This window comes from Apodemus sylvaticus, chromosome 3 (assembly GCF_947179515.1).
Source record: "Apodemus sylvaticus chromosome 3, mApoSyl1.1, whole genome shotgun sequence".
NCBI classification, from domain to species: Eukaryota; Metazoa; Chordata; class Mammalia; order Rodentia; family Muridae; genus Apodemus; species Apodemus sylvaticus.
The window spans coordinates 162,346,680-162,371,696 of NC_067474.1; the positions used below are offsets into that span (position 1 = coordinate 162,346,680).

Genomic DNA, 25,017 nt, shown 5'->3' on the forward strand with positions numbered 1-25,017 from the left:
CAGACTGAACCAGGTCCTGGAGGGGGAGGGTTATTGAGGATAAGCAAGGTGGGTGGAGGGGCTGGGCAAAAGAGGAACCAGGAACCAAGACAATGCTCAGTGAACAAAGTCTGCATTGAGATGTTAATAGACTCTCCAGTTAGCCTTTCCTCCTGTATTTCTTTGAATCCTTCCAAGCATCACTGCATCCTGTGAGAGGATAGTATCAGGCCAAGATGTTTTTATAGATATAAAACTAAGTATAGATTAAGACAAAATTAGACCTCACCTTTGAAATAATTATGATTGCTCACTTACTTAAGAAAAATGTCTCCTTGGTTCATGAAAAGCACTCTTCCCTTGCACATTTATGGGTTGTTGAGTTCTGCAATGTAGACTTCATGCAGTTGTGGGAATGCTTAGACCCTGCACTCAGGGCTTTTTTTTACGGACCTCTTGTTGAAAAAGTTCAGCCATCTGGATTCAGTGTGTCACAATATGTTTTTAGATTCTTCCTTGCTCCTCTTCTTAGTTGCTGGGAAAAAGACTCTGGATTTGTGTTAGTTATGTGACTGACTCTCACATCTCTAGGGTAATCTGAAATGTTCAGATAAAAAGAGACATTTTCATGATACTTTCTCTTTCCTTCATGTATATCCTTTTTCCTAGTGTTGGAATCTTTCATCTTTGTCTCATGAAACATTCCAGGTTCTTTCTGATCAATATTTTCCCATTTTCAGGTCTCTATATGCTCCAACAAAACTGCATAACTATAAATCAAAGGTAAGAGCCCTGAATGGAAAAGGCCAAGGAGTCTCAGGGATCCAGGTGTGTTAGAAGGATTGAACTAAGGGTCGGGTGGGGCTCACCTGTCAGTAGAAAAAGGACATGAATTTGGTTTTGCCAGATTCTATTTCATCTATGATGCTGGAAAATTTCACTGAAAATATTATTAGATGTGATGAGTATTTCCCATGGCAGGCAGTGCAGTCAGCAGTCAGTTGATGTCAATATTTGGTTAATTTTGAGGCTGTGAATTAGCAGCTGCCCATTGAAAACAAAGTTTCTTTTAGCCAGACTGAAATCAGGATCAGGCAATGGATGTGACTAGGGCCCTTTATAGATGAAGCAAGTATCAGTAGTGTTTTCCCTCCTAGGGCCTGTGACTTTCCTTATTGGATTTTAGCAGATTATCAGTTTAATCTGTATTTTTTCCCCCTGAGGAGCTAGCTGAGCTCATCTAGAACAATAAAATCTTCTGTTACCCACAGAGCATCTTGCCACCAGGATACTAGTGGCCATGCCTTACCTGACATATTATGATTGTAGCACACAAGATACAAATCTGGGCATGGCCTTTAATAACTCTGCCTCCTGCCCCAGTTCGCATAGCAGTTTTTGCCACTGTGAATGCTACCACCATAGACTCCATCCAGGATATTTATTGATTTATTTATTATGATCCAAGCTGAGTTGTTTTCTCTAGCAATGGGATTTGCTTTCTGAATCACATATTCTGTCTAGTCTAAATGGTATTTAGTCCTTCAGTTATGTTCTCTCTGATGCACTGTGTTGAATTATTCCTGATTAGAGGAGAGTAATTACTGTTTGTCTTTACTGTACTGTTTGGTTGAGTCTCTTTTCCTTAGTATTCTGAGGTCTGTTTCTTCTCTTCTTACATTCTAGAAAGCTTTTATACTGAGCAGTGTTAGATTTTCCACAGGACTGTAAAGTAACTTTTATTTTCCAATTGTAATTATTGTCTGGGAGGCTTACTGCCTCTGTCCAGTTACCTAGGACTAGGCCTGAAAGACTCTAGCCTGTGTACAATCTTATCTAGACCTAGAGTGTTTTCTGTCTGTGAAATTTCCTGCTGAATAAGCTCTCCCTTTTTTGTTCATTCTCAGCTCTTAACTGGCTGGTGCTGCTCTGCTGTTCCAGCTTCAACTCCTCTCCCAGCTGACTCTTACAATCTGATTCTTCTCTGAGACAGTGAAATGCTCTGCTTGGCCTTAAATTAACTGTGCTAATCATATATATACTAATTCTATTAGGTACTAATATAAATCTATTATGTACATATTAGCAACAACAGATTGGATTTTATGTTGATTTTTTTTTTTTTTTGGTTTTAGTGCAATATATTTTGTATGCAAGCTGTTTCAATAAAGTTTGATCTTCCTCTGATAACTTGTTGTGGATACAATCAGTACAGTGATTGCTTTTAAAATTTTAAGATAGGATAGAAATCTATAGAAAGTGTTATGTTACACAATGTAACTGTTACCATTGGCAATTTTATATGTCATAGGAGGTTAGCTATTATTTATCAACTTTCAAGAACATTTTCTTATTTAATAAGGTGAATAATTGGTACACTGCCACAATGTAACATTAAAATATGCACTAAGCCTCTTTCTTACAAAGGCTGAATTCAGCAAGATGCTAACTTCTTTAAATGTGAATTACTAACATCTAAAACTGTAGTTTGATTCACATAGTTTCAAATCGAGTTCGAGTTGATCCATATTACAATATTTCTGTGTAAAATGTGTATGTTTCTCAGTTAAAAAATGTTTTAAAATCTTAGTAAAGTTTCAAAAATTTGGATTTTTTATCTTACCTATATGTAAATTATTTTTTAAAAACGTTTCACTCCTGGAAAAGAAAAAAAAACCTTCTGGGTGTTCTCTTTCTCTTGCTCATTGTGTCTTTAACTGTGACTATCATGGCTTCTCTTCAGTCTGACAATATAAAATCTCTCCCAGTAAAACTGTTTTCTTCTCCTTATGTTGCTCTGCTCTCTCAACTGCACTGTACTGCTGCCCATGCACTCTACTGTGTTCCTTTCCTATTCTCTTCTTCCTGTTCAGACTTTCTCTCCCTTAAATACCTTCCCTTTCCTCTCTCAATTCAGGAGAGTTTGCATATTCTGTTCTGTCAGATCTTTCTGTGACATTTCACATTTTCTGCTATTCAATTAGATAACACTTTCAAACAGGGGTGCCTCTTTTTACTTAGTAACTGCACTTTTGTCATTTAAGATTAAAGTGAATACCAAGGGCTTGCTTGCATTCCAGTCATAGTGATTCAAGTTGTGTGCCAGGGGCTGAACCACACCCTAAGTCAGAACAGGTTCTAATATCCATCTATATTATTTTGTCAGTTTAGTTCTATAGAATTTCTTACTGAACTGAAAACCAAGATTCACAAATAATACTCTTCCTTATGTAGATATATGCTTTATCTATTCTTCTACCAAGTATTTCATTGTGAACTCCTTTGATGATTGGTCAATGAAATTTTTCTTTGTGAGATTGTATTCCTTAGGATTTGTAATCTAGAAGGTTTGCTGACATTATGAGTGGCAAAGTATGGTTCACATTGTTCTCCGTTCCTTGTGTGGGATAGAGCTTCACTGTGTTGTACATGAGGAATATCTCCTAGTTTTCTTGTATCCATTCATTTTTCACAAGACAAGTCTTATTTCCTATGACCTCAAAAAAATGTATGCATTATTCGTTTGTGCTTATTTTCATCTGTTTACTATCTAGGTAGTTTTTGTTTACTTAAGAAACCTCTTACCTGTGCTGTTGTGGCACACGCCCTTAATCCCAGCACTTGGGAGGTAGAGGCAGGCAGATTTCTGAGTTCGAGGCCAGTCTGGTCTGCAGAGTGAGTTCCAGGATAGCCAGGGCTACACAGCGAAACCCTGTCTTTAAAAACCAACAACAACAACAACAAAAACCCCACAAAATCAAACCATGCCTTAATGTATTACTATGTTCAAATGTACCTTCTACACTGTCAATAATTGTAACTACTTTTTGGATTTAACATTACAGTTGCCAGTATATTTCTCTCAGGGGTTGAAAAATATTTTTCCATGCTCTCCTAATTTTAATCTATGGATAAAGATTTAGTACTAATGTATGCTAATATAATGTTGCCTAGGTGATGGTAAGGAATAAATCAAGAAACTGAAAGGGATGTACATTGTTATAGCACTTAGATTTGACAATGGGCACATAGACCTGGGAGTCCATAAATCCACTCTCTGAGAGACTTTCTTAGGGAATGCTAGGCTAGAATGCTATGGTCTTCTAGTATTCAAGAGTCCCAGTATTTGAACACTACACAATTCTATTTAAGTTTATCTACTTTAAAAAGTAGATTGTGATAAAACAAGTGATAGTAATTGTTGACTGGAAGACTCAAAAGTGTGGAATTTCTATTCATTCTATTCAGAATCAGGTGTGTATTTGAGGAAATGTCAGTTCTAAGATTTAAAGTCAAAGCCCTAGTGTTCATATAGATTTCCTGGTGGAAGTGTGTAAACCCATGGGTTATTCTTCCCATTTTAGTATTTGCTCTTTTTCAGTCTCCATGACATGGAAGATGTACTTTTCACATTATAAACATAGAGAAAGTCATTACATGAAACATATTCATTTTATATGTTTACTACTGTTGAAATTAAATCAGCACAGCATCTGTCAGTAGAGCAGAAATTTTTGTACTGTTGCTGGTAGAAATGTCAGCAATACTCAGCCTGTGTGTTACACACAAGAATCATAAAGTGACATGCTTTGGAAAATGTCCTGATTACTCCCTGAAAATTCATGTATTCCTATGCACATTTTTACTACCCACTTGATGCTGTCTACAAATGCCCAGGTCATCAAGTTTTACATATTTCAAATTTATAAGAGCATTATATTTTCCCCTGCATCACCAATTTCTATTTTAGAGAAATTCCTGTTGTCAGTAAATTTTCTACCATATGAATCAATGATTATACTATGTTTTTCATTCATTTTACAATTGTTAGAATATTTACAGGGAAACATTCTGATAGAATATTTGCATTATCTGGTTTCTTTGCTATTGCAGATGTTGCAAAGCTCCTAGAATTTATTTTAATCTGTGCTATGTAAATCCCTAGTGTGTCCCATCCCTTGTTATTCATGTTTTCCTTATATCCTTGTTTCATGTATGTTCTGTTCTGATGCATACATCAGGTTTTGGATGGGTATCCATGCTGACATATGTTCATAGTCTGTGTTCATGTTGCATGACAATATATGTTTCCATAATTCCACTTCCTGTTTTCTTAGAGCCTTGCCTAGGCCCTCACTGCTGGCTTTTTACTCAGCATTATTTGAATTGTTAGTTTTCCTTTATAAACCATGATTTTCTGATTTAGGCTGAAAGCACCACCGTGCTATTGTGTAAACAGAACAATTTAAATGCATAGCCACTATTTCTACATATAGCAGTATATAAGTCATATATTCGCTTTTGGGCCTGTAATCTGTTTTTTTTTTTCTTTTTTCCTTTTTTTGTTTTTTTGTTTTTTTGTTTTTTTTTTTGTTTTATTGAGACAGGGTTTCTCTGTGTTGTCCTGGCTGTCCTGGAACTCACTCTGTAGACCAGGCTGGCCTCGAACTCAGAAATCTGCCTGCCTCTGCCTCCCAAGTGCTGGGATCACAGGTGTGCACCACCTCGCCTGGCTTGGGACTGTAATCTTTAGAGTGATTTTGACCAGCTTCAAGTTCCATATCTGAATTTCTGTTGTAGGCTGACCTCATTTCAAATCAGTAAAGTTTCTGTTTCCTACTTGTCACTTGTACACTATTGTCAAAGAGGTTGGTATAACAGCACAAGCATCTGCTATCTAGGGAGAGTGATTAATGACTCCTTACCCCCATAAGCATACAGAGCCCTTTTTAGCAGTTTGTAAGCTTAACCAGCATAACAACACAGAAGAATGAATTCTTCTCTGGTCAACAGTCCACAGGTCAGTGTGCTGTCCAACGTTTTTGAAAAATCCCATTTTCTTTCAAAACATTCAATAATTCTGTTATCTATATGTTTTCTAAAGGGCTTATTTTCTATGATCTTCATTTTCTTCTGGGATGAGAAAACTTTAATGGTTAGGTCTTTCACATATATGGAACCATTATATTTTCCCTGAATTTTTTTTTACTCTGAGGACATACAGTTTCATGGACTGAATCCTTTGAGGAGGATCAAACACACAGTGTAGAAGTCACTAAACTATAAAGTGCCTGTGACATCTCTTCTAAGCTTGTATTCTATTAACTGAAAAATAATGCTCTAGGGAGGAAGAGTCTTGGATAAATAGTCTGGGACTTTCATGTGTGGCCTGGCACTATATATGCCATATGTCACTAAACTATTTACTACATCCATTTCCCCATTTCGTGTCAGAAAAGGGTGTACTTCTCTTCCATTTAAGAGAAAACCCTGTAGTTTTACATTCCTGTTTTCCGTAGTGGTTATCTTTGACCACAGGTTCTTTTTGCCCTCCACAGATAAAAATACATTTTATGGATGTTTCTAGTTCTTAGGATGTTAGTGTTGTGTTAGTGTAAATGGACAGTGAAATAATGTTTTCTAGAATATAAATTATGTTGTCCAGGTATCCAAAGTGTGATTACATTGTATGACTCCATAGACATAAAATAAGGAAGTGCTGCTGGCCTAATCTCAGTATTCAGTAAACTGAGGCAGGTGTATTCCTGTTTGTGTAGGTCTTCTATCTTGCTCAGTTGAAGGCAGTGACCTAATCCTTTAATGATTTCTCTGTACAGTATCTCATTCCTTCCCTATGTGATGTTTTTCTTGCTGTTTCATAAAGTCTGCAAAGCTTTTTCTTAAGTCCAGCTAGAAAGACAGAAACAGACAACAGAGAGACACGTTCAGAGTACACTATAGACACACACACACACACACACATACAGAGAATACATACACAGAGATAGATTTAGAAGACTGCCTTGAGGTATTCAAGATTCAAACTTGTACAACCAACAGGATGGAAGGCACAGGGAACACAAAGCAGAGAATTGCAATTTTGATGAACTCTTTGATAAATAATTCTAAGGGAATGAGTTTCATTTCTTTTTGTAACTCAGCTAGATGTATTATTAATCATCAATATGTTTAATCTATTCACATATGCAGCATCAATTAGCAGGTGCAATCTTTTTTTTTTTTTTTTGAGTTAGCATAATATGGGAAAGAATAAAACTCACGTCTGTGGAAAATAAAGGTCCCTGCCACCTGAATGGTGTCCATGGTCTCAGAACCATGCACTTTGAGGACAGACTCCAAGGTCTGGGCTTGTGTTTTTGAACTCTCACTTCCATGATGAATCATCATAACAGTTTTGAACCTCAGTAGTCTTCTGAGAAACCTGTGCCTCATTACAATCATAAAAAGACGTGTTTTCTTATCTAGAATCTCTAAAGAGACTTGGGTAATTCTGGAGTCTCTGTTCCCTAGCCTTCCCAGATACACATGTATGTACATTGAAAAGTATAGAGAACAATCGGGAATCCATCTATGAACAAATGGTTAAACAATGTATTATTTATTATAGTTCTATTTGTAGTTGTGGTTTGTTTATTTGCTTTTAGAAAATTCTGGAGATTTTTTCCAAGGCATTTCTCCATTTTACACCACCCCCACACTACAAGCAGTAAGTAATATTGTGCCATTATTTCAGTTCATCATTTTCTTTGACTGAGGTATTCCAGCAATTATACCATGTTTTCAAGCCTGATATTTGTTTCCCTCAGGAAGGTTTAGAGTTATTTTTCATCAGCTCACAGCATTTTCATTTCCCTTTTCATTTCATTTTTTGGGGTTATTTCTACCTACTTATTGAATTCAATTTTCCTATCCTAAGTTGTCCTCTGTTCTTTCAGATATCTGTTATTATTTTCTTGTCCACTAATCATTTTGTCCCTGTCTTCTCTGATTTCTGTTGATTATAAGTCTGGGTTTTCAGTTCCTTGTCTTGGATATCATATAAATTGTTCTCCTTAGGGTGTATATATATATATATATATATATACATATATACACATATATACACATACATTCATACATACACACACACTCACACATACGGTCTATATTTTGAGACTAGGACATTTTATCTTAGCTTTACTCTGTTATGGACATAAGTTGTGAGTATCTTAATTTAGAGGTTCAATTTTTTTTTTTTATTTCAGTTGCGTTTTTAGCCCAGGAGTTTGGTATCTCAGTGTGAGAATTTCTGCAACATAACTTGGATCTGAATGGGTCAGAACCCAGGTGCATTGTCATACTACATCCAGTTCTGGTCTGAAATGGCAGCAAGCTTGTGGGGAAGCTGTGTGCACTGCAGTAGTTGTGTGGAAAGCTGCCTGCAAAAGAGTTGGGGGAGTGGTTCCTTGGTGTGGGGAGGGTATTCTTGCCTGATTCGATGCATTTAGGAAAACAAGAAACAAGCAATGAAGTAAGCAAGCAAGGAAAAACAATCAATCAAAACAACAAACAAACAAACCCAGATGAGAGGTACTGGAAAGCTAATTCATTAAAAGAGTCCTAAGCAGGTGGGTTCAGAAGAAACATGTAACAGGAAGCTGCAGTATATTGGGTGCCTCCAGAAGGAGTTGTCCCAAGGAACCAGGCAATAGTGACAGGAAATTCCATCACTCTCTGTGTCTTGGCTGTCCTCATGGTCAGGAAGTCCTGGGGGAAACTAGACCCAAGTATTTGAGATACTCAAAAATTTCTGCAAGATACAGTTGCTGTGTGGGCCTTCCTAGAGAGTCACCTGTGAAGAGTCTGTCCTGGAACCTGCCCGTTCAGAGAAACTGGCAGGGGTAAAGCAGGTGTGTGACACAGGTGCATTTTTTTGTTGCCAAACTCACTATTCTGTGGTGCATGTCTTACAATTGTCAGGAAGTTTGAGATCCTATTGAGGTATGAGAAACCTGAGTGGAAGGCCATAGATGTAATTTTAGACAAAACAAACAAAAAACACAAACAAAAAAACAGGTCTCATTTTGAGACATATCCAGCCAGCTACAGCTGCTGGGACTTACTGGCCCTACTACATTATTTTCTGAGTACTTTCCCCTCAAGAGAAAGAATCCTGCTTAGTCAGCTAACCTCCTGTATCACGGCAGATTTACATACTGAGCAGGAATATGCACCGGTATGAAAAGCATCAGTCAAGTCCTGGTGATCTTTGTGGTTTCAATATCTGGGCATAACAATATGAACTAGGGTTCAGTGTAAGGTTTTAATCAACGCTATGATGTCCTGAACATTCCTCTAAAATAACCTTGTGCATCATATGCAGTATCTGTAATTTGTACATGGAGATTCTCTTAGGTAAAGTCTTAACAGAGCTCTTCAAATTCAAATTCATCCATTCTTTCTTAACTCTTGTGTTCCACCATTTGCCACTTTGAGAGAGTAGCCTTTTGCCAGGAGAATGAATTCATATGCAACCCCAGAGTGCTTTGTAGATATTAGTCATATGAGAATCCACTGCAGATTTGATTGGATCAGAAAATGTACATTGTAAAGCACCTTCACACTGAGTATAGATATTCATATTTATTGTGACAGTATAATTTATACTGTCAATTGATTTTACAGTGAGGTATGGGAATTCTCTGATGTAAGTATTCCATTTAGAAATGTGTCTTCATGGGCTTAGATATTAGTGTTACACCTTAGGACTGAATGAAACAGGAAGACATGGTAGTAGTAAGGTATGGCAGAGTGGAAGATATATTGTAGGTTCTGGTAACTCTGAGTGTCGCCAGACAAAAACAATCCTAGCACGTAAGCAAGCTTTAATAAAAATTACATCCTGACTAAAAAATGGACTTTTGACACATGGTACAGGGAGTTTGATTGACAATCATATAGTCCATTGTAGTTTCCCATGACTCTTTATTGTTTTCCTTTGTATTGCACAGGGCAGTATTTCAGGAAGGTACCTGGTTCTTGGGCAGGTGGTGCTTCTAAGTTAATTTTGGGCTTTACATTCTGAGGGAGAAAACAGCCAGAGGTATCTGGCTGGGTCTACATATAACCAGCTCATGACAGGTGGGAAAGGGGTACGGAGGAAGAGAAGAGAGGTTATAGGCCTGGGCAAGAGAAGAACCAGGAGCCAAGAAAGCATCCAGCCAGCAATGCCCACAGTGATATGTTCACAGGCACTCCAGTTAGCCCTTTGACCTGAGACCTCACAAGGTCCTGACCAGCCCTTGTTGGAAACAGGTCTTGTTGGGGTTCAGGTGTCTTGAATCTTTGGATCAGAATAGATTTCTTGCAGACTTCTTGCATCTCTGCTGGGTTCCTGGAAATGGACTCAGAATGTGTGTGAATGGTGTGAAGGAGACTCACCCTTCTCAGAGTCACCTGAAATCTTCAGAGAAAAAGAGACATTTTCTGTGGTATCTTTCCTTTCTTTCATTTATATCCTTTTGCCAGTTGTTGGCATCTTTGATTTTTACTTATGAAAAATTCCAGGTTCTTTGTGACCACTGTTTTCCCATATTCAGGTGTCCCTCTGCTCAGTCTAATGTGCTCACCCTTCAATCTTAGGTAAGATCTCTGGATGGTAAAGGCCAAGGAGACTGTAACCAAGGACTCAGGTGTGATTGATAGAGGGATTTAGCAAGGGCTCGGGTGGGTACTGATTTTCTATGTATAGGTAAAGAGAGAAAGAATATGTTCAATGGGGTATGGTGAGGTATGGGCGAAGGGAGGTCCTCAGACCATGCCAAGCCATCCCTTTCCCCCTGAAGGACCAGTCACACCATGGTTTAGCATAGAGTAGACTATTCAGGGCACAGAGTGGGGGGTAAGAGGGTAGGAGAGGCAGAGAAAGGCAGAGAGCTGGAGAGACTAGAGAAGTAGAGGCCAGCCATGAACACGTGGAGATAGGGCAAAAAGAATGGGTAAGGGAGGCGGGAAGAGAAGTGCCCCAGAGGGCAACAGGGAAGCAAGAAGGAAGCAAGAGATCAAGAGAGAGGGGAGGGTCATGCAGCCCCTTTTATAGTGAGTCAGCCTACCTGGCTGTTGCCAGGTAACTCTGGGCAGGAGCATTCCTGGCTGTTGCCAAGTAACTGTGGAGGTAGAATTCAGACAGAATGCTAACAGGTCTCCCCTGTTAGTAGGAAGAAGACAGGAATTTGGTTTAGGCAGATTCTATTTCAATAATGATTCTGGAAAATTTCATTTTGAGTAATATTAAATGTAGTGTTATCAGTTTCTCATTATAGCCAGTGCAGTCACCAATGAGTTGATTGTGATATTTAGTTTTGAATTTCTATAATAACTGTTGCCCATTGAAAATAGTTTCTTTTACCCAGACTGAAAGCAGCCTCAGATATCGGTGAGACGTAGGACATTTATACACTTAGCAGATATCAATAGTGGATTCCCGCCTAGGGCCTGTAACCTTCCTTATTGGATTTTAGGCAGATTCCCAGTGTAACGTATGTATTTTTTTTCCTGTGGAGCTGGTCTCAGCTTGAACCAGAAAAAATTCTGTTACCCACAGATCGTCTTCCCACTATGATAGCAGTGGCCATGCCTTGCCTGGCATATTGAGATTGTTGCAAACTGGATGCAAGTCTGGTATGACTATTGATAACTCTGCCCTTGCCCCAGATTGCAAATCAGTTTTGACATTATGAATGCTACTCACCAGGGAGTCCAAGATGTTTGATGACAGAGTGAATGATCTGATGTGAGTTGCTTTTTTGAAAAGGTGAACTAGCTTTCTGAGTCACATATTCTCTCCACTCTACATGTTTTTCTGTCCTTGAATTTTGTTCTCAGTGATGCACTGTGTAGAATTAGGCCAAATTGGAGTGGGAAAATCACTGTTGACCTTTTCTGTACTGTATGCTTTAGCTTTGTGTCTCTATATCTTTATTATTTTCTTACATTCTTGAGAGCATCTGGAAGTTTTGCATAGGACACAAGAAACAGTATAGGAAAGAGCATGAGAGGAAATGTGAATCCTGAGTATGTTACAGGAAAGCTGACCCTTCATATGAACATTTTACCAATTAGGAATGATCCCTATGTATGATAAAAATGTTTTGTATCCATGAATCTCAGAGCTGGAGACTATTATCTTTTCATTTAATGTGAGAAATGAAGATTTATCATATCGAGAATGTATTTAGGTATGAACTCTTATGAGGAGGCACCCTAATTGTGAAGGAATTTATAATACAGCAAAATGCTGTTATCCAGTATCCTCTCAACCAAGAAGCCTACTATAGAAGGAAAGTGAATTGTATCAGATTCCACCATTTTCTTAATGTAAAGTATAACCATGGGACCCAGATCTTAATACTCATCACTGGTCACTCTGATGTGATGTAGAAAGAACATGTTCCCACTCTAAATAGTTCACGGTCATTAAACAAGACTCATTCATTAGTAAAATAAATTGGATTGTATATTACGTATTCAGATATGGTTGAGATTTGAAGAGCATTTGTTGTTCTTGCACAGGACCAGGATTGGGTTTTTAGCACCACACCATGTTCCATAACCACCTATACTTCCAGTTTGTGGGAATCTCACCTCCTATTCTGATGTCCATTGATACAAAGAATGCAACTGAGTCACATGCATACACATGCAGGAAGAACATTCACAAAACTAAACAGAACAAAATGAAAATGAACAAATTGAATCTCAAAATTGTGTAAATTTGGATTAATTGCTTCTGCGTATGTATGGGAAGGTCTTAGCACAAGGCTTAGGGAATTGAAGAATTTTTTATCTTCTTCAGTTAAGAGTCCATTTATTAGCTAACAGTGGATGTACTTGTTGGAGGCTTGTAGAGAAAGCAGGAAGAAGGCAGATCTAAGAGAGGATAAAATCACAGGAACAAGCTCTTTGTTTCTGTAAGATCCGAACATTAATTTCTCAGTATCTAGATTCTCCTAAACTTCTAGCATGATCAGTCTGTATTAATGTAACCTACAATGGTTTAGCAATCTCATGAAGTTTTAGACAGATTTTTATGAGCTGAGTTGTAACATTCTACCTTTAAAATATGTTCAGATAAGTTTCAATTGGTAAAGGATCTCACTCAAAGTTTCACATGCATGTAAAGCAGAGACAAGTCCGTCCTGAAGGAGGAGTAGGTTAGAAAGCAACACTTTGCTTCTGAACAGTGTACATTAGAGAATGGCTATAAGAGATATGATGCCAAGTTTATCATATTGAACAAATATATGATATTTGCCATGTAAATGGAGCCATTGCATGATATGTTTTTCTGCAACAAAGTACAATACACATGGGAAATACAAGCACTGTTTCTGCAGGTGGAATGAAATAACATGGATTCTAAGTATGTTCTCACACCTAGAAATACTGACAAGAGTTTTCAGACACACTTTAAGCATTTCAATCACAACCTGTATGGTTAGTTCAGTAGTTTTTCTACAAATGTCTTTCATCATCTGTAGTGTTTTGTTCATTAGCACTTAAAAAAGTTAAGATAATAAAGCACTATGTATTCTATCTCCAGTGATTTATTTATTTATTTATTTATTTATTTATTTATTTTTGCCTGTTAAGTATCTTCTTTAGATTTTGATGAGATCTTTCTACCATCTCTTGTCCTGTAGGATTATGTGATATTCCTGGAACATATTTTATATTATAATATGTAAAAATTCACTTCATCTTATCAGAGTTTTATACTGGACCATTGTCTGTTTTCATTTGTATGGGTATTCCCATAAAGGCTATGACTTCTAACTAGTGTGTAATTACAGAATCAGCATTTGCCCATTTATATCCTGAATATGTGTTTATAGTATGCACATATTTCACTTTACCAAACTCTGTAAAGTGAAAAACATCCATTTCCCAAATATCATTTCTTTGGGTATCCTTAGGGTTGGTTCCTGTAGGTAATGGAGTTTGGTTATATAATGAGCAGGTAGGACATTGCCTCACATTTTCCTTGCCTTGTTGCCAAGTGATAAGAGAATTCTTTCTCTAAATCTTTGCTGGTAACATGGTGATTTTTATGAAATTCCAAAGCCTCTAGTATACTTCCCTTCAAGAGCTGGTCAATTTCATTATTAACTGGTGCCAGAGGACCTGACAAACATGTGAGGTGTATATAGTGGGTGACTCCTGTTAGTGATCATTTGTTGTAGCTGAATAAACAGTGAAGTCAATTCAGAATCATCCTGAATAAGTTCTGCAGCTCTATTTGTAAAACAATACCTTCTGTATTTTGAGAGTCAGTCACTAAGAGACTCTTGAGGCTGGCTGTGGTGGTGCACACCTTTAATCCCAGCACTTGGGAGGCAGAGGCAGAGGCATTTCTGAGTTCGAGGCCAGCTTGGTCTACAAAGTGTGTTTCAGGACAGCCAGGGCTACACAGAGAAACCCTGTCTCGAACCTCGCCCCCCCAAAAAAAAGAGACTCTTGAAAATCTAACAATACCATGAGTATTGCACATAATTCAGATGATTGAACTGATGTATAGAGAGTCTCAGCCACATTACTTATATCTTATGATTTATATCCTGTGTTTCCTGATTTATTAGCTTCAGTGTAAAATGTAGGGGCTCCCGATACTGCAATTCCTTCATTATATAAGGAAGAATCCAAGTAGGTCTTTTTATGAACTGAAGACACTAGATCTTTTGTTAATCTCTCCAAGAAATTACTGCATATTGTTTACCAAGGTTCATCTTGTGCCCATAATTAGGAAATCTCTACATTAGTAAAAGGTACCACAGTTTCATCTGGATTCATTCTAACTAATTGTTGAAGTTTCAGTTTTTCCTTTTAATATCAATTCCAAGACCTTGACCTTGGAATTGTACTCAGGAGGCTGTCACATGAAAATAAAGAGTTCACCTGTAGCCTTGACTTACATTTTCGGATTTTGTGAAAATCTGAAAAACAAAGCCAAGAATAACCACACACCACCCTTCACAGACACCCTTACTTGAAAATTTGAGTGTTAACGTGTGATATTTAAACTAACAATGGACCACATAGATGATTAACATCCATTTTATACACTGCAGAAAAAAATACAGATCACCAAGTGAAAATGCTAAAGAAGATGACCAGGACCCACGGAAGGAATATAAATAACAATGGCCTAATAAAGTTCTATACATGGAATTGCCTCACATACATTAAACTTTAATATCTACTTCAAATACTGAAAAACACAAACTCCAGCAACAATTGGTGATCACCTTCACTGCACTTGAGTGAACATGGTAAACCATATCAAAAGGTCACATGAATAGTGTTTTTCTCTTCATTCCTACATTTCCTTGTGAATGCATTCATTCCTGTTAAGACATCTAAAAGCCTAGCTATGAGATTTTTCTTCATCATGAATTTGTTCATGTAACAGAAACCATGCATGTAGATTTTAAGTAAGAAAAGTCCATCCTTCCTTGTTGGTTGTATTATTCGGTAAGATTTAGGAAATGCTGCCTTGCTGGAAGCAATGTATCACTTGGAGTGGGCTTGAGGTTTTACATCCATCCACCATTTCTAGGTCCCAGTCTCTGCTTCATTCTTCAGGTTTGGAAGTCATCTCTGAGCTTCCCGTTTTTGCTGCTCTATGTGACACTTGTTGGGATGCCACCTTCTTGGTGACCCCATATCCCTCTCAACACTAAACCAAATGGAACACTTTTATTAGTTGCCATAGACATTGTGTTTTATCACACAACAGAAAGAGCTCTGATACATACCCATAAAGCTTCACACTTGGTTGAGTTATTTCATGTCATTGAAGACAATTGTGAAATCTAAAAGGGTTGCCTTTTTGATTAAATTCCTAGGGCATTTTTCCATATGAGTTTGCAAGTGCAAACAAAATCAAGAGTGAGATCAAAATGTGTGAATATTTTGTTGACACTTATCAAACTCTTGTTCTCCAGAATCAACAATTATGTTTGACCTGATGTAACTGTCTTACCTAGAGATATTACCACTTCCTTTATAGACATTTATTCCTTTCAGTATATTTTTTTCCAGTTCCTAAATATTTAAGAGGTATGCAAAAATCTCTAACAGACTTGTTACACACTAAAGTTTGCACTCTTGTATAAAGTCACTCTTGGAAGTACCATTTTACCAAACTGAATACATTAACAGGATTTCTCTGCAGTATGGCTTTTGTCATGTCTAACAACATTTGAAGGCTTTATCACATTGTTTATTTATAGGGTTTCTTTCCAGGATGCATTCTTTTAAATATTCTGAGAAGTTCTGTGAAAAGTCTTCTTCATATTTGTTAAAACAGGCAGGAAAAATCCCAGACATACCAAGCTTCAGGTCTCATGTGGGAGGTTTTATTGCCAGAAGCAGCCTCTGAGAGGGGGTGAGATGTAAGAAGAGAAGGGGATGTGGGACAGGGGAAGACTTTTTTATCCAGTCCATAAGGCATGTGAAGCACATGAAAGGGAAGTGGTGCCATGGTGGGTGCCACGGCAACAGATGCAGGAGCAGTGCTGTTGCCTACAGATGAGGAGTCTCCTCACTGGATGGAGGAGCTGGCTGTGAAGTCACTTCTAGCTGTCTACAGATGCACCTGATGTTATTAACATTGCTTATATTTGTAATGTTTCTCTTCAGTATAAATTCTTTCATGACATTTAAATGATAATGATGTGTCAAGGCTTTACCCCATTCATTACTTTTATAGGGTTTGTCTTCAGTATGAGTTCTTTTCTTTTTCCAGACTCAATAGACCATTTTATTTTTTACATATTGTTTTACAGTGGAATCCTCCAGGACAGTTGTCTGAGGGAAATGCAAAGGCAGATACATTTTAACATCCTTTCTTATTTTTCTTTCCTTTTTTTTTTTATTATTTTTTATTATTTGATATATTTTTTATTACATTTCAAATGATTTCCCCTTTTCTAGCCCCCCACTCCCCGAAAGTCCCAAAAGCCCCCTTCTCTCCCCCTGTCCTCCTTCCCACCCCTTCCCACTTAGACTACCCTGAGGCTGCCTTAATTTCCAGGTGAAAGCAGCTGTATTGTTCTCAGAAGAACAAAGGCCAGGGATAACACACTGGGAAGGCTGGGGGCTGGTGGCCAGGAATAAGGGAGGCTGACAGAATGGGCTGAAAAGCTCAGCTCAGTGCTGAGGGGGGAGGGACATAAAAGCCTTAATAAAACTCCTTGAATTCAAATCCCTTCATGCTTTCTTAACTCCCCTGGCTTCCCATTTGCCATTTCATTTCCCTTTGTCCAGGCAACTAACTGAATAGCATCCTGAGAGAGCTTTGTGATATTTATTATATGGAGGACCAGTGCGATTTGATTGAATTAGAAAATTTTCATTGCTGGACGGTGGTGGCGCACACCTGTAATCCCAGCACTCTGGGAGGCAGAGGCAGGCGGATTTCTGAGTTCGAGGCCAGCCTGGTCTACAGAGTGAGTTCCAGGATAGCCAGGGCTATACAGAGAAACCCTGTCTCAAAAAAACCAAATCCAAAAAAAAAAAAAAAAAGAAAGAAAGAAAGAAAATTTTCGTTATAAAGCACCATCATATGGTTAACATTAACCCAGCAGTTATACTCTCCATTAATTTAATACTGAGGTATATTCAGTCTTTGATGTAAGTGCAGCATTCAGAAATGTGTCTTCAGAGCCTATTAATGCTATTCCTTAAGTTTGAATTATAAATGAAGACAGGACTGCAGCAAGGTATGGCTGAGGAAAAGATATATCATAGGTTCTGTTAACCCTGAGTGTCACCAGAGGAAACCCAATTCCACCATGTGGGCAGTCTTTATAAAATATTACATCCTGACCAAGAGAGGGAGGGCAAATTGAAGGTAAGCACGGGTTAGAGGGGAGCCAGGAGATAACCAGGAGAAAAGAAACCATTTACTCAACTAGGTCTTGATTAATATGTTAACAGGCTCTTCAGTTAGCCCTGCCTCCTGAATGTCTTTGAATCCTTCCTTGTTTTTGCACAGAATGTTGTGAGATGCTGATATCAGGCCAAGATATTTTTATAAGTAGAAAACTTGCTATGGATTAAGACAAAATTTGACAGTACCTGTGACATAATTATGATTGCTTACTTACTTAAGAAAAATGTCTCCTTGGTTCATGAAAAGCACTCTGCCCTTGAACATTCATGGTTTGTTGAGTTCCTCAATGTGGACTTCTTGCAGGTGTGGGAATGCTTAGACCACTGCACTCAGGGCTTTTGTCCCAGAGACCTCTTGTTGGAGAAGTCTGGATTCTGTGTGTCACAATAGTTTTCTTACATTCTTTCTTGTTCCACCTCCATGTTGCTGGAAAAAGGACTCTGTATGTGTGTTAACTGAGTGACTGATTCTCACATCACATAGGGTAATCTGAAATCCTCAAAAAAAAAAAAAAAAAGGAGAGACATTTTCATGATATCACCTCTTTCCTCCATTGTTATCCTTTTGCCTGGTGCTGGCATCTTATATTTTTGTACCATGAAATGTTCCAGGTTCTTTCTAAACAATATTGTCCCATTTTCAGGTCTCCATATACTCAGCCAAATCTTCATAACTATAAATCAAATCTAAGAGCCCTGGATGCTAAAGGTCAAGGAGACTCTAACAAAGGTTCCAGGTATGTTAGAAGGAATGAACAAGCGGTGGGGTGGGGCTCACCTGTCAGTTGAAATAGCACATGAATTTGGTTTTTCCAGATGCTATTTCATTAATGATTCTGGAAATTTTCATTGAGAATATTAGATGTGACAATATGGACTTCCCATGCAATCAATTGATGTTAATAATTTATTAGTGTTGAGGTTCTGAATTAGCAGATGCCCATTGAAACAAATTTCTTTTAGACACACTGAAATCAGCATCAGGGTGTGGCAAGGCCATTTACACATGACACAAATTATTAGTAATTGATTCCCTCCTAGTGTCTATGACCTCCCTGATTCTCAGTTTAATCTATTTTATTTCCTGAGGGGCTGACCTTGTAAGACAATGTTTATATAGTTAAACATTGGAACTAGAACAGGGTAGGCTATCTTTCTCAAGCTGAAAACAGAAAAACAAGTTACTCTGTGCTGGGCTAGTTGTTTAGAGTCTAAAAACATTGAGTTGGGGGTCTCTCATTGCCCACTCCTTCTCTTGTTAATAGTTCAAATACTAGAACTATAGAACTAAATCTCTGACTCTATATATTCTGGATTGTCCTGCTCTAATCTCTGATATTGTTGATGTAGCATAAGAATCTGCACAGCACTTATACTTTTCCGTAATAAAAGCTATTAACCGGTTAGTCACACAGGTTCCAATTGTAAGCAAAAGGAGTAAAATTGCAAAGGGTCTCATCAAAGCAGAAAGCAGGGTGGTCAAGAGTACAAGATAAGGGCCTTTTCATCAAGTCTCAAGGTATTCTGCACAGTGGCATCTAACATAGACCGAAACCTCCAACTTGGAAATGACTTGCAAGTCTCTTTCTCCTGAGTAGGCCTTCCATGCTCACTGCCTCACCCACTCAAGCGTCTTGAACCTAGAGAACAAAGGGTAGGAGAGCTATCTAATCATTAACACCAGTCTCTGTGGTCAATTTGGTGAGGGTTTCTTTCATCAGGGTTCCAGCAACAGTTCCTGAAGCCTTCTTATACAGATTCAGTCACCTATCTGGAAGCAGTGAGGAGTCTCTGGCGTGCCTGGAGCTTTTAAGGCAAATCTCATATTGTGGGACACCTCCTGAGAGGGCCCAGTGGACACCAAAGGAGTTGGGGTATCACAGAGGATCTCTAGGGGGTCAGGTTAAAATGGTAGGGGCTCTTCAGAAACAAGGGGAGAGGCACCACCCAGCCTGAGCCAGTCTCCAAGGTCAATTTAGTTAAGGTCTCTTTAACAATTTTCAGCAGGGGTCAGTCTCTATTTTTGGGCCAGTTAGCTGCAGCCTGTTGGGCAGGAAGTATATCTGCCCCCCTCCCCATTTTGGAGAGTATGTCTTACTCAAAGAGAGAGTAGGAACAGTCTGGGGTGACCCTAAATGAATGGGCTACCCATCCCATCCCTAGGTCCGCTGTTCTTTGGGTAGTCCATGAATACATTTTGGTGCCAGGGGCTTCTTGGATCCAAAATCTTTTCTTGGAAACAGGGCCATTGGTTTGGAAGACCGAGTGTTGAGCCCCTGTGTCCACCAAGAACTGAGTGGGTTTCTCTTTCACTCTCACAGTTATCCTGGGTTGGGGGAGGTGGTCAGAAAACCCATCTCCCCTAGTTGCTGTCTTCACCCAGGGCTAACACCTTGGTTTGCCATTTGGAGGCACTTTTCCCAAGACCTGGGAATTCCTGCTCCCGGCTTCTATTTCTTAGGGCACACTCTGGCTCAGTGGCCTCTTTTCTTATAGTATGCACACTGGTCCTTTTCTGTCTCCCTTTTCTGCTTTTTCTAACTATTATAGCCAGGATTCTCTGTAGCTTCCTTTCTTCTGTCATTTTCTTTTTCTGTTTCTTCTCCTCCTCTGTCTCCCTGTCTCAGCAAACTGTACTAAATCTCTCTATAGACTTTCTCAACAACCTATATTAAATCCTTCTACAGACCTTCTCAGCAACCTGCACCAAATCCTTCTAGCCTCTGAAGCTTTTTCCTGATATCTCTACTAGCCCTTTCTATAAGAGCCATTGTCATAGTAGCTTTGTATTCTGAGCCCCTGGATTCATAGCACGTATATTGGCAGAATGCCCGTATGAGTTGCCCTAGAAAAGCTGTAGGTGACTCTTCGGGTACCTGCTCAACCTTACATACCTTGGCCAAATTTGTGGGCTGCTATGCCCTCGAGACCTACCCATGGAGTCTGGTGTGTTGGTCTTTTAGGTGCCTCTTATCTTTTGTCTGAGGGGGTAATCCCTTTGGCTTCCTGTATTACAAATAAAACAGTGTCAAAGAGATTGATTAGTCTCCTGGGAAATATACCCTTAGTGAGAGAGCTACCATGTTATCAGGATAGGTGGTCTCGGGTCCTCTCCTGCTCTATTCTGTGGTCCTCTCTATCAATTGAGCATAATTATTACCATTTTGTAAATTATAAACTGTAAGATAGACATAACACCTAGTTTATCATCCCTGTCAATTAAATAGAACCCTTTCATCTGTATTATCTTAAAAGACTGTCAGAATTAACACTTAAGAATTAACATTGTAAGAATTGACTTATGTCCTGGCTTTAAATTTTATGTCACCTGAAAATCATTTATTTAAATCTATATCAGCATTCTCAGGATTAAACAGCTTGGGCTGTCTATGAGACTAACAGTCTTCAATGCCATGAGAAATCTGTGACCAATATCAACTGAAAATATATAGAAAGCTTAACACAGCTTTTAAGACTTAAAAATAGTATACCATGGATTTTTGATGTTTTTGAAAACCAACTATCAATACCACCTGAAAATATATAGAAAGCTTAACACAGCTTTTAAGACTTAAAAATCATATACCATGGATTTTTGATGTTTTTGAAAACCAACTATCTATGTAAAATAATGTGGACTGTTGTCTGTTAAACTATCTTCAGCTATTTCTGATTAAAACCTAGAAAACACCCTAACAATAAACTCAGAGCCTGATATTTCTTTTTGACCCTAAACTCATAGGCTTAAACATCTCAGATCGGTAATAATAACAAAGAACTGGGTGTAAATCCTGTACTTTCAAATTTTGTATTTATACCAATGAAAACCTTGATTTTCTATCAAAATAAACCCTGTATCAAATAAGAACTTATGCCTTGAACTTAATACCAATTATAAAGATTTTAGTATCACAAAGACAGATTTTTTTTCACTTAATATTTTAGAATCTAGTCTTCTGGAGGTCTCCCTTATTTTGACCTCTCTCCCAGAGAAACAATATAACCACAAAGTTTAACATCACATCGATCATAACAATTTAAACAAGTTAAAATAAAAGAAATAAACCATTTGTATCAACTTAAACCCAAAATTCTCGCACCTGCCACATTGAGCGTCTTGTTAAGACTTGTTTTCCTTTTCAGGGGGCGTCAGAGCCCAAGTATTTTGTCTCTCCTTTTGTTCTAAGTTGGCACGCTTGAGGCGTGATTGAGTCATGTGACCTGATTTTGGTGCCAAAGAGTTGCTTTTCAAAGTCAAAATAATATCGTCCGTCTAAGTCCAAGAACACAAAACACGATACAAAACAACACCACATAGACAGCCTGACCCTGCCACCATCAGGCCTCTAGATTCAAGAACACAGAGCAAAGAAAATCACACAATTTCCCCCCAGAGGGGCCCAGTTTCAGACACTAGGCGTCCCTGCACACATAGCAGGGATCAGATAAAACAGATTTCAGCAAAGCATGGCTTCCACCATTACTGACTTGCTGTTTACAGATGGAGGAGAGCCTTATTCAGCTCTCTCCCAGGTCTAAAGCTTCCTCCAGACCCTCACGGTCTCCTCTCTAGCAGCTGCCAGTTGAATGCACCACACTAGAAGCTTGTAAGCAAAACCGAAAATTTCAGAAAGGCTTATAGACTCAGACTTTGACACACAGTGAGACAGACAGAAAACAAACCACAGCACCCGTCTAGTGGTCAAACTGTAGACAAAGACACACAAAACTGACAAGTATTCACCTCCACTGAGACGAACATAACCAGATCAGAAAACCAGACGGCCGGAAGGGCATATAAGTTCTCCAATTCAGTAGAACTATCATGTCTTCTCCGACATTCAGTCAGGAATCGGAATTCCAGGGTCTCTGGAGTTCCCCCAAAATACCCAGGAACGTCTACCCGGGTCGCAGCCTGTGGTACAGAGCACGTCTACTCACCACAGTCCTCTGGTTCTCACGAACCTGAGAGGACAGCTGTCCACCAAAAATGCGCATCTCCTCAGATACAGAAAACAGAGCAGTACAAACATTCAGGACACATACACCAGCTGGCACACACACATTCCAGAAGGGATCCCCTTTACCTCCGAGTTGGTTCTCCCATGTGAAGGAAAGTCGCAAATTTTTTGGCCAATGCACCAAAAAATGCAAGACTCCAAAAACCAAGGGTGCCCTAGCACCCCACGCCTCGGAAGGGGACACCCAAATCACTCGCAATAAATGGTCTCGCGACCTCAATAGCATGAGGATTTCTTTAATCCAGAATTCTGGGTTCCACAGCCATACACCGTGCAGGGATAGAGGACTGAGGACCCCGTGCAACTGAAGTCAGGGGTATTTAAAGGGGAAAAATCACAAGGCAAGGGGGTGGAGGACAGAACCTGCACGGAATGGGGAAGTACAGAATGAGGAAGTCTGGCAATAGTTTATGCCTCAAGGAAGGTTAGAGATTATCTGGAGCAAATGTCCTTGGGGCACTGTATAGTTAAACACTGGAACTAGAACTGGGTGGGCTATTTTCTTAAGGTGAAAGCAGAAAAACAAGTTACCCTGTGCTGGGCTAGTTGTTTAGAGGTCTAAAAACATTGAGTTGGGGGTCTCTCAGCCTCAGCTTGAACAAGAAAATTATCTGTTATATACACATAGTCTTGCCACTGTGATACCAGTGGCAATGCCTTTCCTGGCAGATTGAGATTGTAGATCACAGGTTCCAAATCTGGGTCTGGCCATGGATACCTGTGCCTCCTGTCCCAGTCTGCAGACTAAGTTTTGACACTGTGAATGCCACCACCAGGGTCTATGGTACCATGACATTTGTTGACACCGTGTATGATCTGAGCTGAGTTGTTTTTCTCCAGAAGCTGCACTTGTTTTCTGAATCACATATTCTGTCCAATCTAAATGATATTTAGTCCTTGAATTTCGTTCTCACTGATGCAGTGTGTTGAATTAGTCCTGATTAAGAGTAGAATAATTACTATTGACCTTTTCTGTACTGTTTGGTCGGTTTCTTTTCCTTTGTATTCTGAGGTATATTTCTTCTCTTCTTACATTCTAGAAAGCTTTTGTACCAAGCAGAATTAGATTTTCCATAGGGCTGTACAAGTAACTTTCATTCAAGTACTGTATTTGTTGTCTGGGAGGCTTATTGCCTCTCTATTTACCTTGCCCTAGTCCTGGAAGCCTCTGGCCTCTAAACAATCTTGTCTAGTCCTAGAATGTTTTCAGCCTCTGAAATTTCTTGCTGAATAAGCTCCCCCCTTTCTTGTTCATTCTCTTGTTCATTCTTAACTGACTGGTTCAACTCAGCTGTTCCAGCTCAAATTCCTCTCCCAGCTGCCTTATTCAATCTGATTTCTCTCTGAGACACTCATTTGCTCTGCTTGGCCTTAAATTAACTGTAGCAATCTTTTTTAAATATGCTGTCCCTTGTATTTCTCTTGCTCATTCTTTCTTTACCTATGCCTAGCATGTTCTCTTTTCTTTTCTTGTTTTTTTTCTCTTTTCTTTTTGTTTTCCAGACAGGCTTTCTCTGTGTATCCCTGGCTGTCCTGGAACTCACTCTGTAGATGAGACTGGCCTCAAACTCAGAAATCTGCCTGTCTCTGCCTCCCAAATACTTGGATTAAATTCATACAGCACCACTGCCCGTCCTGAGATAAATTTAACAATCTTGCACTTATTATATAGATAGACATCAGAGAGATACATACAAAGTACACAGATAGACACATACACAGAGACAAAGGGAGACACCGGGAGAGATACACAAGACAGCCTTCAGACTTCAGTCACATTTAAACTCTTGCAAGAGAGAAACAGGATCTAAGGCACAGGGAACATGAAGCATAGAATTCAAAGTAATGCCTCTGAAGGAATGGTGTTTATTTCTTTCTTTCTTTCTTTTTTTTTTTTTTTTTTTTTTTAGTTTTTCGAGACAGGGTTTGTCTGTGTAGCCCTCTTTGTCCTGGAACTCACTCCATAGACCAGGGTGGCCTTGAACTCAGACATCCACCTGGCTCTGCCTCCCAAGTGCTGTGAATAAAGGCCTGCATCACCACTGCCCAGTGGTGTTTATTTCTTAACTCAGATACATTATTAATCCCCCATGTGTTTAATCTATTTACATATGCAGAATCAATTAGGTTGTGAGATTATTTTTTGTGTAAATAATATGGAGATGAATAAAACTCAGTACAAAGGAAAACAAGCCCTGCCCTTTGAAAGGTGTCCATGAGCTCAGAAATCTGTACTTTAAAGACACACTCCTCCCCCCCAAGTTTGGCCTTGTGTTTCTGAGCT

General features: G+C 38.9%; 2 protein-coding genes across 11 annotated transcripts in view; one reads left to right on the top strand and one right to left on the bottom strand.

Annotated features, from left to right (window-relative positions):
• Positions 1 to 25,017, bottom strand: part of LOC127681612 (zinc finger protein 420-like) — a 662,660-nt gene that overhangs the window by 31,699 nt on the left and 605,944 nt on the right. The window lies entirely within an intron of this gene.
• LOC127681621 (zinc finger protein 260-like) overlaps positions 1 to 25,017 on the top strand; it is a 39,212-nt gene that overhangs the window by 1,227 nt on the left and 12,968 nt on the right. The window contains exons 2-3 of the mRNA XM_052178096.1: positions 720 to 762; positions 18,357 to 18,449. Coding sequence (XP_052034056.1) covers positions 720 to 762; positions 18,357 to 18,449 — 136 coding nt within the window. The remainder of the gene's footprint in view (positions 1 to 719; positions 763 to 18,356; positions 18,450 to 25,017) is intronic.